Source organism: Lepisosteus oculatus, chromosome 3 (assembly GCF_040954835.1).
Source record: "Lepisosteus oculatus isolate fLepOcu1 chromosome 3, fLepOcu1.hap2, whole genome shotgun sequence".
NCBI classification, from domain to species: Eukaryota; Metazoa; Chordata; class Actinopteri; order Semionotiformes; family Lepisosteidae; genus Lepisosteus; species Lepisosteus oculatus.
The window spans coordinates 518,983-534,115 of NC_090698.1; the positions used below are offsets into that span (position 1 = coordinate 518,983).

Genomic DNA, 15,133 nt, shown 5'->3' on the forward strand with positions numbered 1-15,133 from the left:
TCCCGCCAAGCTGGTCCCAAAATTCAGGAATCTGGGTTTATGCAACTCTATCTGCAACTCGATACTGAATTTTTCCTCACGGGCAGAGCTGAAGTGGTGAAAACTGACAGCAATATCTCCTCTACAGTGATCCTAAACACTGGAGCTCCCCAAGGCAGCTGTCTTAGTCCTAGGCTGTACTCCTTGTTCACCTACAACTGTACAGCCACTTACAGCACCAACCACATTATTAAGTTTTCAGATGACACCTCAGTTATCAGGCTGAATGTCAACAAGACAAAAGAGCTCATTATGGACTTCAGGAGACCTAGAGGGAGTCATGCCCCAATCAGCGTCGAGGGCACAACAGGGGAAACTGTCAGCTGCTTCAGGTTTCTCGGTCTGCAGATCTCCACCGACTTGGCTTGGTCTCATAATACTGTAGCCAGTCTGAAAAACAAACTCTCTGCGGTGCTTAAAGAGATGCGGTTTGGGGAAGCAGCTACTCATGAGCTTTTAATGCAGCACCATAGAAAGTGTCCTCGCTAGTGGCATCACTGTGTAGTACAACGGTACTACCATGCATGACAGAGACACACTGCAAAGGGTTGTGGCAATGGCACAAGGATTATAGGATGTAATTTACCATCAATAATCTGTTCTACTGTGTCTTCTGCTCTACCGTGTATGTCCCAAAACATGCATACAGTATGTACATATGACAATAAACTGCTCTACTCTATATTGACTCAAAATCTACATTTTCAAGGGAATCTTCTTGATTTTATTTATTTAGTTATTACATTGGCGCAGAAAAATGCAAACAAAATTTTCTCAAATTGTCATTTGTTTTATTAATGGTTTAATGATATTGGAATATTTTTGCATTAAATGTCCTTGTAGTTAAAGGTTTTCATTTTTAACATCTTCCTCATTAGATACCATATAGTTAACCAGCTTCCAATGCTTTCATTATTTAATTCATTGGAATCTTTGTTTGGAAAACATGACTGACATATTATGGACTCAATACGAGGATGTTAGGTTGTTTCAATTTTTAAGGACCTTTGCAAGACCTTAATTATTGTCTAACCGCATATGAGAAAGCATACTCTATAAAATGTAAATATGTACTTATCATGGTGTAATCATAATTTAGTATCCTGGTTCGAGAAGCTACAAGATCTTTGCACATTTATTTCTTCTCAGCTACCAGTTGCATCATTAGTTCAAGAAGTTAATTAATTCAGAATTAACTGTAGGAAAACCATGGTAAAATCACAGGGAATCTTTAAGTTTCAAGGGGTGCAGCCACAATTGACCGTGAAGCATCTTTCTACAAATGTCCCACTTCAAAACAAAGAGGAGACTATTGGTGTGACTGGGTGCTGTCACTGGGCTGAGAAAGCACACTATGTGTTTCTTTACCAGCCACACCTGAGCACAGCCAGTGATGTCATCAGGTCAGCACCTGCCAAACTGGTCTGGATTGCTTGCAGGAGTAGCTATAGTAACCGTTGCCAGGAGCTCTGCACAAACATTCTGTTGTTTAACCATTTTACCTATGAATCAACTCTGAGATTGTGAAAGGAAACCTGGCTATACTTCTAAGGATTTTAACTTTTAAGTTAGAAGACTACCTTTTTAGGTGCTACCAGGCATCTGAAACTTAGTCTTTATGTGTCTTTTGTATATATTTTGAAACTGCCCTTTTCTTAGTACAAATTCCGGTCGTGCTTACATAAGACACTTTAAATATGGATGTTTTTCTCCAAAAGTAACATTTCAATTTCAATTGGGTTTTTGTCAAAACACTTAGCTGATGCTTAAAGGGAAGATTAAGTGGAAATTTAGTTTATGAGAATTTAAGGAAGTGGCAAATAAGCCTCCAAAACCATAGCGTTTTGGGTTTAGCTCTGTGTAATCTCCTGATGAACTGAACTTTTGCTGAAGCTGGGGTCTTCACGCTGGGGATCACAGAAAGTTCTCTTCCAGGCCTGTCTGATTTAATGGAAGGGGGCAGCTGCAGTGCGGGGAACTGTTTTTCGTCTGTGCCTGTTAGGAAGCAACATTGTGTGACAACAGGAGAGAGGTGGGGTGTAGATTTGGCCCTCGGGCGCGGTGAGAAAACAATGCCCTCCTCAATCTCTGCTTCCAAGCCCTGAGCAAGCCGCCTTCCTGTGTGCCCCCCCTGCAGGAGCTACCACAGGCTGCGCCCCCCAGCGGGTTGGGGCACCATCATGTGGGGACTCCATGCTAGCTGACCCAGAGGGAAGCCAGAGATGCAGGATGAAAAGTTAGGAGTTGGGCAGCGATTTTTTGTTTAGTGATTTTTTTCACCTGTCTCTTAACATTTTAAGAAGATAAGTGTCAATGTCTATTTCAGAAGGGCTGCCAAGTATCCCAGCTCATTCTTCACCAAGTCCTGACCTGCTTCACTCATCTAATTAGTGGTTTAACAGGAAAGGAAACTAGCAATCTTGTTGAGACCTTACAAAAAAGATCATTATTAATGTCTTCAGTATCATAAGGCTGTATACATAAAACACTGAATTAATTTGTGCACTGATTTGAATTCAACAGCACCTCCGGAGCTGCATACAGTAATTCAGCAGCAGCTGACAGTTTTAATTGATGAATCTTAGCCCAAAATGTGCTCTTTCTAATGCGTTGCCAGTGTAACAGAAGTAGCAGGTTCATCACAGGTCCGTGGAATTTAACACCTCACGTCACAGCAGAATGAGGTCAGTCACAGTCGCTGTCTAACATGGTGGTTCCTAACCCTTGACAGACAGCTGTGCTGGTGATGTTTCTCTGGTGGACACCTTTAACTTATCTGCTTGCTTGTTCAGGCTTTCAGTTGACATTTTCTTTCCCGAGCCCTGAAGTTCAAAAATACTTGATTTCAGGATAATTGTTTCTAAGCTCAACACATTAATCAGCCTGTTCCGAAATTTCTTCCCCCGATTTCTAACTAAAAAGCTCTTAATAGGTAATCAGCATATGGTGAGAAAACTATCCTCTTCTGCAGAGGCCTGTTGGTTACATTCAGAAAACACATTGGATCAGCAGTGTTATGAACCTTAGGAATTGGAACAAACCTGAAACCGATTACACATCCCTTTCAACATTTCAAGAAAGCAGATATAGATATCTCAAACAGAAAACTGAAATGAATTAGCCTGTGATTAAGAACTCAGCTGGAGCAAAAAGCAAAAGACAGATAAGTCCCCCAGGAGCAGGGCGGGGAACCCCCAGTTTAACCAGCTGTGCAGGCGGTGTGGCATTTCCTCAGTAAAGACGCTTCTGAAGCAGAGTCCATTAAAAATGATACTTTTTTATGCCATTTGACATTTTACTCCTCTTCCGGTGTAGAAAACTGGCCACTTATTTGCCATTGTTTTATTTCCAACTGCAATTAATGAATCAATATAAAATGAGGAAAACATCCCTTGTGCACAATCAGGAACCACTCTTTACCTTTATTAACTAAACAATATATCTACATACTGTATATACATACATCAGTGATTGTAGTGTTATGTACAGTATATTAAAAGCTAGTGAGTAAAGAGGCTTACAGCACAAGAACACAGTATAGGTTACAGGAAAGAAGGAGTCACAGGCTCATTTTGCTCATTCGATTTATCTAAGGATCTTAGGGAATCTACTTCAGCAATGGTGCTAGGCAACTTGATCCCCCAAACCCCTTTCTCTACTCCATTCTAAATTCATTCCCTCATTGTGTTTACTCATGTCTTTGGTTCCTTATTTTGTCTTGTTTGTATTCTGAACTAGTTTCCATGGCAGTAATTGTCAGTACTTTTCAGGATTTTACAGTTTTCTTTCATGTCTCCTCATCTGCATAGACAGATACCTCTGCCACCTCAAGATTCATCTGGTTGTGTGTCGACCCTTCTCCAACATGTATATTAGCATAAATTCCTTCGTTTAAAATTAGATGGATTTTATTTGGAAAGCAGGTTATAAACTTTGCCAAGCAAATATTGGCAGCTGTCATTAAAAAACAGGCAGCACACGTTAAACGGCACACAGAGACTGATGTGAGTCTCCCCCCTCTCTCTCCTCCATCAGTTTCCTGAGTGCGGCTTCTACGGGATTTACGATAAGATCTTGCTCTTCAAGCATGACACTGGCAGCAACAACATCCTGCAGCTGGTGAAAACGGCTTCTGATATCCAGGAGGGGGATCTGATTGAGGTGGTTCTATCCGGTGAGTACCTGCCCCTTCTCCTCTGGTCTAAATCACAGCGTCCCTGTGACATCCCTCACTCGATACTGTCACAGAGTTTTTCAAACTGATTCCCTGCTGTTCTTCCTACACCTGATGATGTGAGGGCATAGCTATATCTGAACAGCAAATACCTTGTGTTTAATACTCTAATCTCAAACTCTCTGCTCTCACCACCTGGCCAGTACTGTGTTTGTTTTCTCCAGCCCTTGTCCTGCTTTCCAACCCAGTTAATTTACTGTTTTATTCATCCAGTCAAAATCAATGTGTCAGTCACAACCATGTCCTAGTTAAATAGCTAGGGTAGTATAGAATATGTGGATTTACTCCTGACATTTAGGCAAAGCTAAAAAATCATCCTTACAATAGTACCATCATTTGATATAGCAAGTGCCTTTGAAATGCTGTGCTTTTATACTTTTTTAATTGATGGCTTTGTGAAATGTATGGTGAGTTAACAGGACAGCACATTGGCATGGTAGCTAGTACCATTGCTCCACAGCTTCAGGAGCCTGGGTACAGTTCTGGCCTTAAATGACCATCTGTGTGGTGTTTGCACATTGTGCTCTTCTGGCTTTTCAATGAGTGGTATGGTTTCCTCCTACCACCTAAAGACATGCATGTTAGAGTTGTCTGGCAGCTCTGAATGGTGTACCCCATGGGGAAGGAAGCTGGGATCTTCTCTCATTACTTTCCCGTTAGGGAAAAGGCTCTGAAGCCCCTCTCCCCTCATTAGCGTTGATTATGGGACTACACAGGCCTCCAGAAGCATGTTCAGTGCTTTGAGAGCAGAGCTAGGACTTCAGAGAGCAGTCAAAGCACTCTTTGTTATCCTAAGCCACTAGAAATGCCCACTTCAATCATTGTTTCTAACAATCTTGCCGATATAATTTTAAAAATCTACCAATGCAGAACATCCCCCATTTTCTCCACATATCAGGACTTTATCTCTGCTGTTTTCCCGCAGTCAGTCTCTGGTAATGGTGTGCATTCATGCTGATTTTCATTTCCCTGAAGACAGAGGTTAGGTGATCCTTGCAGAGCACAGCAAGTAAACTTGCATTCAGCATCATTTTCCTACAAGAGTCTCATTTAAACGCACACAAGCTGTTAATTCTACCTTTCACCAATCAGTACCACCATTTTATAGAATCTTTAGTGGGACAAAACCGATTGTGTTGCGTTCCTAAAGAAACAAGGAAAGCATGTTATCATATATATATTTTGAATAACTATATTGTATGTTTTGAATGAGGGTTTTTGCAGAATGGGTTTACAGAAATATCTGATTTCTGCATTCCATTAGTTTGTTTGGCAGAGTGTAAAGCTCGATAAAATTATGAGCCCCAAGGATCTCCTTCCTGGATGGCATATGAAAAAGAAAGAGCACAGCCTCAGCAGTGTCGCACAGTCTGGGAGGGAGCAGCAGCGCTCAGTGAGAGGAAGGTCCCGCGGGTGCTGGCGGTTTGCGGTTTCAGAGCTACCATCTCAGCTGCTCATTTGCATCTGGCTGTGAGGCTGCCACTCATTTCATCAGCCTCGAAATGAGCCTGCATGCACAGACAATACAGAAGCAGAAATCTACCTGCGTTTCCTTTAAACTACAGTTTTGCTGTGACACTGAAAATACAGTATTGCAAACTGCTGTGTAGTTCCTTTTTCCATATGGAGAGATCATTTGATTGATTGTGATTTAGTTTAGTTTCATCACTGGATCACAGCTAACCTAGTGGAGCTGTGAAACTAGCCAACTGTACGTAATTGTTTTTGTGATCACAGCCCCTAAGTTTAAAATAGCTGTAAATACATCAGGATCACCATGTAGTGCTCCTGTTATTGAGAACTATTTAGAAATATAATCACACATTGTTGTATAGCAATAAAGTATAAGCTATTTATTTACGTGTTATAAACGGTTAAAACAAGGGCACTGGGCTTTTCTTGACTACATGCCTTTCAGGGCTCCCAATCACTATCCTCCAGGTGACCCTGCAGGCACTATAATTTGAACACAGGAACTGTGATTGATTATTCAATTAGAACCTAAACAGTAACTAATGTTCCAGGTTTATAAGTTCAAATCAGGCATTGAGGCAATTTATAGAAAAGCATGAGAAAATATTCATTTGTCACAGAACATCATTGGCCGAACAAGCACAATAGCAGTCTGGCATTGAACACCAATGGCTGAATTTGCGTTCAGTCTCACAGAGTATCTACAAAAACGTTCATCACAGTAGCACTGGCTATCATCTCATGTTTAAACATGTTTGAATTACATTTGAATTGTAAAAATGTAAGTGGTTTTGTTTCAGATAATACACATAATATGATCATAACATACTGTAAGGTGGCAGTTTTTTTGCAGCTATGAAGAAGTTAGAACATTGTCCAATCGAAAAAAGATGTACTGTAACTGGACAGAGAGACTGTACTCAATCTATAACGCTGTCTCCTGGGTCACATACAACACATCAGAGTACAATTCCAAGTACTGTTGTTTTGTGGAAATGAAGATTCACTGAATGTAGTGCTGTTAAAGGTGCTGAAATCATTGCAGAATTTCTTAAGGCAATCAGGATTGAATTTGGAAGGAAGCTGAAATATTATTTTCCAAGTTAATACATAAAGGCTGAGCAATACTTGTTAATCAATACCCGCTTCATAAACACTGAAGGTGTTTATGAAAGTTATCTCATTGTTTTATTTTACAGTATTTTTACATCTTAATTATGTTATTGCATTCATATTCTGATATTTTCAAGAAAAGCAAAACTATTCTATTGACACATTGTGTACATCCATCCCTTCATTTTCTAACCAGTTTATCCAATACAGGGCCATGAGAAAACACTTTTAAACTCATTACTGCATTGTCAATTAAATTTTTGAACAAAATGGACACATGATTATCAACAGCACTGTGCATCACCATTAATCTGCATGTTATGCACGTAGCTTGTAGTAATACTACTTGATGGTTAAGGCACTATAAAGGGAGGAAGGTCAGGTGTAAGTACCAACCATTAAGACCTCTGTTGTCTATGAGTAGGTTAACATGCGGTGTATTGATATTTAGTTGTGGTGGTGGATTACAATCCAAGGAGCTACAATCTCACATGGGGTAATTTAGACTGTGGGGATGTAAAGGGACCAACAATGGTAAGTTGGTGTTAATTTAGTTAAGTTTAGAGCAAGTTGTGTTGGAGTATGAAGAAGATTTGGCAGCTAAAGGCGCCTTCTGCACTATATTGAGTTTCATGAGGTGGAGCCACCTGCTTACAGGTATGATTGTTTAATCAGTGGCTTTAGAAGCGGATATAACCAACCCTTTCAAGAGAAATCCCAGGGTTAGGGGTGTGTTTCAAGCTGTGGTAAAGATGAGTCTTCTGTTACTATTATTCAGTTAATCTGACAGTGGTTGCTATTATCGTGTGTTATTTACACCCTAACAGACCGTGACCCTGCTGCCTCCAGAGAGCAGTGGGCTGGCTCTTGGGTGGGTTAGAGTAGAGTCGGGCTCTGTTATTTTTGGGGGATGGGCCCTTTCTATTCTTGTCCTGTGGACACCCCAAGGGGGAAAACCTACCATCCACCCCCACATCTCCTGTTTGCGGCCACCTGCAAGGAGAGGGCTGAGGCTCATCGTCTGCGAGAGGTTTCCTTCAGCTCTGACTGGCAGCTGCGGCTGGGACCTGGAGGAAGCTCTCTCAGATGCACAGTAGAGCTGCTCTTGGTGAGAAGGGACAATCGAGTGCTGCAGGGTCAGGGCTGTCCTGCTATAACCTCCCAGAAATCTAGACTTCAGCAGGTTTTCTGTTTATCCTTCCTGCCTCAGGTAGACACGAGGTGAAAGAAACAGCCATACAATTGAGTAAATATGTTAGTTAATAGCAAGGAGCAGTAGCAGGATCGCAAGACCATAACAACATTTTGAGAAGCATGATTTAATTTCTATTTTATCAAACCTGTCTGCCCAGCAAGCAAGAGGGTAATGCAGAACAGGCTAACAGACCAGACTGTGTATTCTCCTGAGGTTTCAGATGGCAAAGGAAGCCTCTTGATTCTTTAACTGCTTTAGTTATCCCTACACTATCACAGGCCTCTCTATGTCCTCCATTTGAGGTGTGAAATGTCTGTGTTGATCGTCAGGTAGTGATTTGCTTTGCTGAGCAGACTGAACTGCTCCTCTCCTGTCATGAGTCTCAGGAACGCGTCTCCATTCTTCTCATGCTTGCTCTTATCCTTCCAGCTGCTGCCACATTCGAGGATTTCCAGATCCGGCCTCATGCTCTCAATGTGCACTCGTACCGCGCGCCGGCCTTCTGCGACCACTGCGGAGAGATGCTGTTCGGCCTGGTCCGCCAGGGTCTCAAGTGTGATGGTGAGGAAGCCTGACCTGTCCAAACATGTCCAACTGAACGCAAAGTCAGTCTAATAACTGCCTAATGTTTTACAAAACCTGTTTCACTTGTTTGTTTTTGGAAGTATAGTGATGCAATTGTTTTTTTGTTACATTGTATGAAGCAGACAAGTAAAAACAGATTTTCTTTACAAAACATTGAAAGTGTTTTTTTATTTTTCACAGGTAAGCCAGTGACAAATCAGTGAGAATCAAGTAGCTGTAGCTGTGAGTTTTCAACCTGTCTCTGTCTCCCTCTGTAGGATGTGGGCTGAACTACCACAAGCGATGTGCCTTCAGTATTCCCAATAACTGCACGGGTGCACGCAAGAGACGTTTGTCCACCACATCTCTAAACAGTGCCCAGTCCCTGCGTCTGTCCACTTCTGAATCTCTGTCCTCCAGTACCCCCACTGAAGACAGCCTGGTGAGACACATGCCCTTTGGATTTAAGCAAACTTACTATTCTTAAACTTTCTGTTGTGGTATCAGATTATATTTCTTTCTGCGTCGACTCTACCATCCCTACCAAAAGCTTTAAGGCTTTTCCCAATAACAAACCCTGCGCAACAAAAAGCCTTAATCATGTTCTCCTAAAAAAGAAACAAGCTTTTTCTCAAGAAGAAACTCAGCTCAGGAAGGAAGTGCAGAGAGAGGTGAAAAGGGAGATCAGGAAAGCTAAGGATCAGTACAGGGTAAAAAAAGAGAACGCCATGACAACAGGTGACACCAGGATGGCATGGCAGGGCATTAAAATCATGGCCAATATCCCTCAGAAGCGTAGTGGCAGCACTATACCTCTGTTAAATGGTATGGATGGGCAACAGCTGGCCAATGATCTGAATGTGTTTTATACCCACTTTGAGTTAAGATCTACAACCACCTCAGCTCATAGTGCTATTCAGCCTGTATCTGGAGAGGTTTTCTTCAATATTGACACAGCAGAGGTACATAGAGTTTTTTAGGAAAATCAATATTAGGAAAAGTGCAGGTCCAGATAATGTGTGTGGTAGGGTCTTACAATCTTGTGCAGATCAGCTTTGTAATATGTTTAGTTTTCTCTTCCAGATGTCCTTAAACTCCCAGATCATTCCCTCTCTGTGGAAGAAATCTATCATTATTCCTATTCCTAAAACTGCCAAGCCTAGTGGCCTTAACAGCTACAGGCCCGTAGCCTTCACATCTCTCCCAGTGAAAACTCTTGAGAGAATAGTGAAACAACACATCCCAAAGAGCATAAAAACCCTCATCGACCCCCTTCAGTTTGCATACAGGGAAAGGAGAAGAGTAGACGATGTAATTGTAAAATCTGGTCTGTCAACATCTGGACCAACCAGGGACCTTTGTAAGGATTTTATTTGCTGACTTCTTCTCTGCTTTTAACACAATACAACCATTGTTGCATGCACAGAACCTCTCAAAGCACTTCAATCTGAATGAGAACTTGATAAGGTGGGTCCTAGACTTCGTAACTTGCAAAAGCAAACACACAGATAGACAACTCATTAAGTTTGCTGATGACACAGCTCTGGTCAGTTTATTAAAGAACACAGAATACCATCATGGGCCCATCCTTAATGATTTTACTAACTGGTGCAACAAGTCCTCCCTAAAGTTAAATGTTTCAAAAACAAAGGAACTGGTTATTGATTTTAGGAAAAATACCACACCACACACACCCAACCCACTATAATTGATAGTCAGCCTGTTGAAAATGTCGATGACTATAAGTACTTGGGACTGGTCATTGACAATAACCTGAAATGGGACAAATGTTGTGACATGATCTATAAAAAAGGCCAACAGAGACTCTTCTTCCTTAGAAAACTCATTTACTTAAAGGTGGATAAAACTATTCTTACACTCTTCTACAAATCATTTATTGAAAGTGTCTTAACATACTGCTTCACTTGTCGGTTTGGCAACATAAGTACCGGTAACAGTAATAGGCTGGGTAAATTAGTAAATATAAGTGTTGTGTTTGACTGTGCCGTAAAACAAATTTCCCCTAGGGGACAATAAAACTTGAAATTGAATTCTGCTCTTGTTTGTGCTCCCAACTCCTCAGTTCATCTGACGTCTGATGGGTTTCTGAAGAATACACTGTCCCGCCACACACTGGAAGAACACCGACTCTGTTTGTTGCTAGTTCTCTAGCTGTGGTGTTGAACTAGACAGTGATTCTTCAGGAACTGGCTAGGCAGGATTTTTGGATCAGTTAGCTACTAGAAACCAAACAAAGAAGATGGACTGAATGTCCTCTTTTCATTTACAACCTCCTCATTTCCTGTCTTAACCATCCTTTCTGCAGCACTTCCTCTTCTGACTAATCTCTTTTGCCCCTTAGCCCCGGACTCCCAGTGAGGTAGGGACCCCGGCACGCCGCTTCTACTCAGGACGTCCCATCCAACTGGACAAGATGCTGCTGTCCAAGGTGAAGGTTCCCCATACCTTCGCCATCCACTCCTACACCCGGCCCACGGTGTGCCAGTACTGTAAGAGACTGCTCCGCGGGCTCTTCAGGCAGGGTCTGCAGTGCAAGGGTAAGTCCAACTGTCAGCCCCTCTGAATGTGCATCTGTTGGCCTCTCTGTCCATCTTTCAAAGGTCAGTCTGTTGGCTCAACTGTGTGCCAGTCCACCCATCAATCACTCTTATCTTTCTTCTTTCGATCACTGTAATGAGACAATCTTTTGAAATAAATGTTGAACATGTTTTTTTTTGTATTTGCTACAAAGTTAATTATTACTATTACAATTTTTTTACCATTTACTGACAACTGTTATCAAGATGTGTTTCCTCTGATCCTTCCCTGCAGACTGCAAGTTTAACTGCCACAAGCGCTGTGCTTATAAGGTGCCCAATGATTGCCTGGGAGAGACCATCATTAATGGGGGTAAGGGAACTGCTGAGGATCTCTGGTATCTTTCCTAGTTTGGGGTGTTCTCCAAGCCCTTTACACAGGGGTGCTGTGTCACAGACACTGACACCTACAACTGGTGATTAGCTGTTCCCCAAGAAAGGTTTCCTCTGGAGATGTGATTGTGCTAGTGGTCCATCTACACTTGCAGCACTTTAGCACTGTCTGGACTCTGAAATTAAAGCTATACTGTAGCCCTGTTTTCAAATGTACATTATTTATTTAAATTCATTGCTTCTGATTATCGACAGACATTTGTCTTTTTTTTACTGTGTTGTAAAAAACAAGCTAAAAACCATTTATCTTCAGAGACAAATACCAGTACGAGCTATAACAGAGTAAGGCAAACTCTTCTAATGTTTTAAACAAGCAATGCAGAGTTCATAAGCTAAACATCAAAAAATGGTTATGCAAAAGAAAATGATTTTTGAAAATGTGGCACCCAAGGTGTTGTAGGATAGTATGGGGTAATGATCACAGATCCTTTCCTACAGACATGCTGAGCCCCAATGTAGACCCTGAAGTGGTCATGGACTTCACCAGTGATTTTGGAGACTCTGACAAATCCTCCCTCATGGATGACTCTGATGACTCTGGAATTATCCCGGGATCACACTCGGAGAACAATTTCCCAGAGGACAGCCTAAGTGGAACCAGCTGTGACCAGAGGTGAGTGGCTGTGCCTGCATGTCCTCTTTCACCATGAACTTCAGTTCATGTCTCGTTCAGGCGCTCTTAAAGTCCCTCAGTGTTCGAGAATGTGTTATATATGCTGTCTATACTCAGTTGCTGAGCTTGCATTATCTCTCTTTAACTGTTTAGGCCTCATTATTTTTGGTCAGCATTGTTAGAAATGTGTTGGGATAATAATTTAATTCTTTATTCAAGAAATAAAATGATCAATTCTTTCCCAGTGCTATGGGCTATATTCCTCTCATGAGAGTGGTCCAGTCTGTGAGGCAGACGACACGCAAGTCGAGTACCACCATCAAGGAGGGCTGGATGGTCCACTACAGCAACAAAGACACACTGGTAACAGCACTCGTCCTCCCCTGTCCAATTTCTTAGCTCTTGGCTTATTTGACCTTTTGTTTCTCCATGATGAAATTCATGGACTGTGGGGAGCAGAAGTTCAGTGTTGTGAACCCCAGCTGGAAGGTAGTAAGTTCAAGCTGCAGGCTCTGCTCTTGTGCCCTTGAGCAAAGTACTGTACCAGAATTGTTCTGGTCATCCACAGTCTGTTAGTGGGTAATCCTGAGAAGAAATAGCCTCCCATGCTGGAAGCTGTCACATCCCATTAGTCAGCTTTATACTGCAGAGTTCCTGACCCCAGTATGGCCTTCACTGTGTCAGAAACTTGGGCTCAGTTTCTTCCCATCTCCCAAAGCCATACTGGACAGGTTTGACTGGCCTTTCTTTGTGGGTCTATAATGGGGGCAGCTGTAGGCTCTGTCCTATCTTGCACCAGGATGAACAGATCACTGAGAATGGATGGATTGTCACAATGTTGTTTTTTTCAATTCTTTTATTAAAGGCTTCCTTCTTAATTAAATTCACCTGCTGCACTCTGTGTATTTCATGAGAACTGGTACGTGCTGCTTGTTCCTGAAGAGTAATTAAACTCTTTCACCAGGCCAACATGCCTGTAAGTCATTGGCCGTTATCACAGACACCCAGCTGTGACTGAGGCTGTGTGAGTGTAACCAGTGGTCGCTCAGGTTTGACTGCAGGTCCTCCAGTTTTCTACTTATGATTTGTAAAAGCTGGTAGATGAGCCATTGGTTTTTCTCTTTCAATTCTTTATTCCTTCCTTAATCTACTTTTACAGTCTATTTCCAGTCTTTCTCTAATCACTCTTGTTCTTTCTGTCTCTTTTCCCTTGTTTTTGCCCTTTTCTGCTCGGTTCTTCCTGGCCAGCTGGTCTCTTTACACCTCTAGCTGGACTGCTTCTTGTTTCTCTGACCTCTGACCTCTGCCCTCCCCACCTCCAGAGGAAGCGTCACTACTGGCGGCTGGACAGCAAGTGCATCATCCTCTTCCAGAATGACACCACCAATAAGTATTACAAGGTAACAGTCCCCTTCATATGGATCTGCTTGTCCGAACTGTACGTACTGTACATTGACAACTAGTTAAATATAGATCGACCGGAGATTGCGAGTGAGAGTGTGCTTTAATGTAAAGAGGATTCAAGAATAATTTTCGTGCAGGAGCCACTTCCTTGATTGCACTTCTGTAATCTATAATGTGAGTGTGTGATAGGCACGCTGTATACGCATAGTGTAAAATGAGTAGACTTTGTCAATGGCAGGAAGTGCTAGAGAAACATGAGAAAGAGTCTGTCATCTCGGGCCCAGACTGCAGTACAGCAGTCAATTCACTTCATCCTCAAATGAAGGTCATCATGCTCCAAGAATTGGGGCAGCACTGAGCAGTACCATAATGTTCCATATAAATGTCTCATCTACTGGTCACAGAAGCCTGGCACATTTTTCGGTAAGGAGTTCCTAATATTTTGGCTAATGTGCCTAATGTTCTATTCATATTGTACTCTTTACCATTGTTAAGTTTCACCTCCCTTCTTGCACGTCTAATTATGTTGGGCAGGGTACAATCCTGACTGATGCACAACAGGTTCATGTGTAAAACAACATCAAGGGCTTTGTATTTTTTTTTCTTGTTAGCATGCTTGACTATAAGAACCTGTTCTATACCACAGTGTCCATGTGATTGTGGAGCCAAATGGTAAACCCCCTCCTTACACAAAGGTCAGCCAGATGAACAAATTAAATTAATGTTGATTATCCTGTCCCTATTCAGGAAATCCCTTTATCAGAGATCCTGGAGGTCAAAGCAGCAGAAAACTTCAGCCTGGTTCCTCCAGGCACCAGCCCTCACTGCTTCGAGATCGTCACAGGCACCATGCGCTACTTTGTGGGGGAGGAGCTCTCCCCCTGCCCTGCCGCCTCCAGCAGCATCACTCCCAACAGTGGGGTGGGGAGGGACGTGGCCAAAGCCTGGGAGATGGTCATTCGCCAAGCCCTCATGCCTGTCATTTTTCAGGATGCTCCCACTTCACAGGGACACACCCCCCGCAGTGAGTACAAGCCAAACGGTGAGCGGCAAGGCAACAGCACAATTGGCAATGTTTCCAAACCCTTTTCAGCTTTGCATACATGATTAAATTATTGTTTGCAGAACAAACAAGTGTGTTTGTGCATGAATTCTCATGAAACTGTGCTGTGCTTTCCAGGACAGGCCTCGGTCAGCATCTCCGTGTCCAACAGTCAGGTCCAGGAGAATGTGGTGAGTGTCGGTCCTGGACTCCTCAAGCTCAGATGAGGGTGTGTGTGTGAGAGAACATAACCGAGCTGTGACAGAGACTGGTTCCTCTAACCTTTCAATTCCAATTTCCATGTTCCTTTGTTTTTCAAAATATTTTAACGTGCTTTTTAGTATCCTTAATTTAAACTATACTGTATGTTTTCACTCTATTAAATGGAATTAGAACAATACCAAGATGTGATGCCTTCTGACATTGTCATGTACAGCAGCAACAAGGACTATTTCAGTGCTTTCCA

At 42.3% G+C, this 15,133-nt stretch overlaps 1 protein-coding gene across 1 annotated transcript in view; it reads left to right on the top strand.

Annotated features, from left to right (window-relative positions):
- Window positions 1-15,133, top strand: part of prkd2 (protein kinase D2) — a 49,213-nt gene that overhangs the window by 25,437 nt on the left and 8,643 nt on the right. Inside the window, exons 3-12 of the mRNA XM_069187696.1 lie at window positions 4,075-4,213; window positions 8,484-8,615; window positions 8,897-9,060; window positions 10,981-11,176; window positions 11,451-11,528; window positions 12,047-12,221; window positions 12,467-12,584; window positions 13,544-13,621; window positions 14,373-14,649; window positions 14,806-14,858. Of these exons, the coding sequence (XP_069043797.1) occupies window positions 4,075-4,213; window positions 8,484-8,615; window positions 8,897-9,060; window positions 10,981-11,176; window positions 11,451-11,528; window positions 12,047-12,221; window positions 12,467-12,584; window positions 13,544-13,621; window positions 14,373-14,649; window positions 14,806-14,858 (1,410 nt within the window). The remainder of the gene's footprint in view (window positions 1-4,074; window positions 4,214-8,483; window positions 8,616-8,896; window positions 9,061-10,980; window positions 11,177-11,450; window positions 11,529-12,046; window positions 12,222-12,466; window positions 12,585-13,543; window positions 13,622-14,372; window positions 14,650-14,805; window positions 14,859-15,133) is intronic.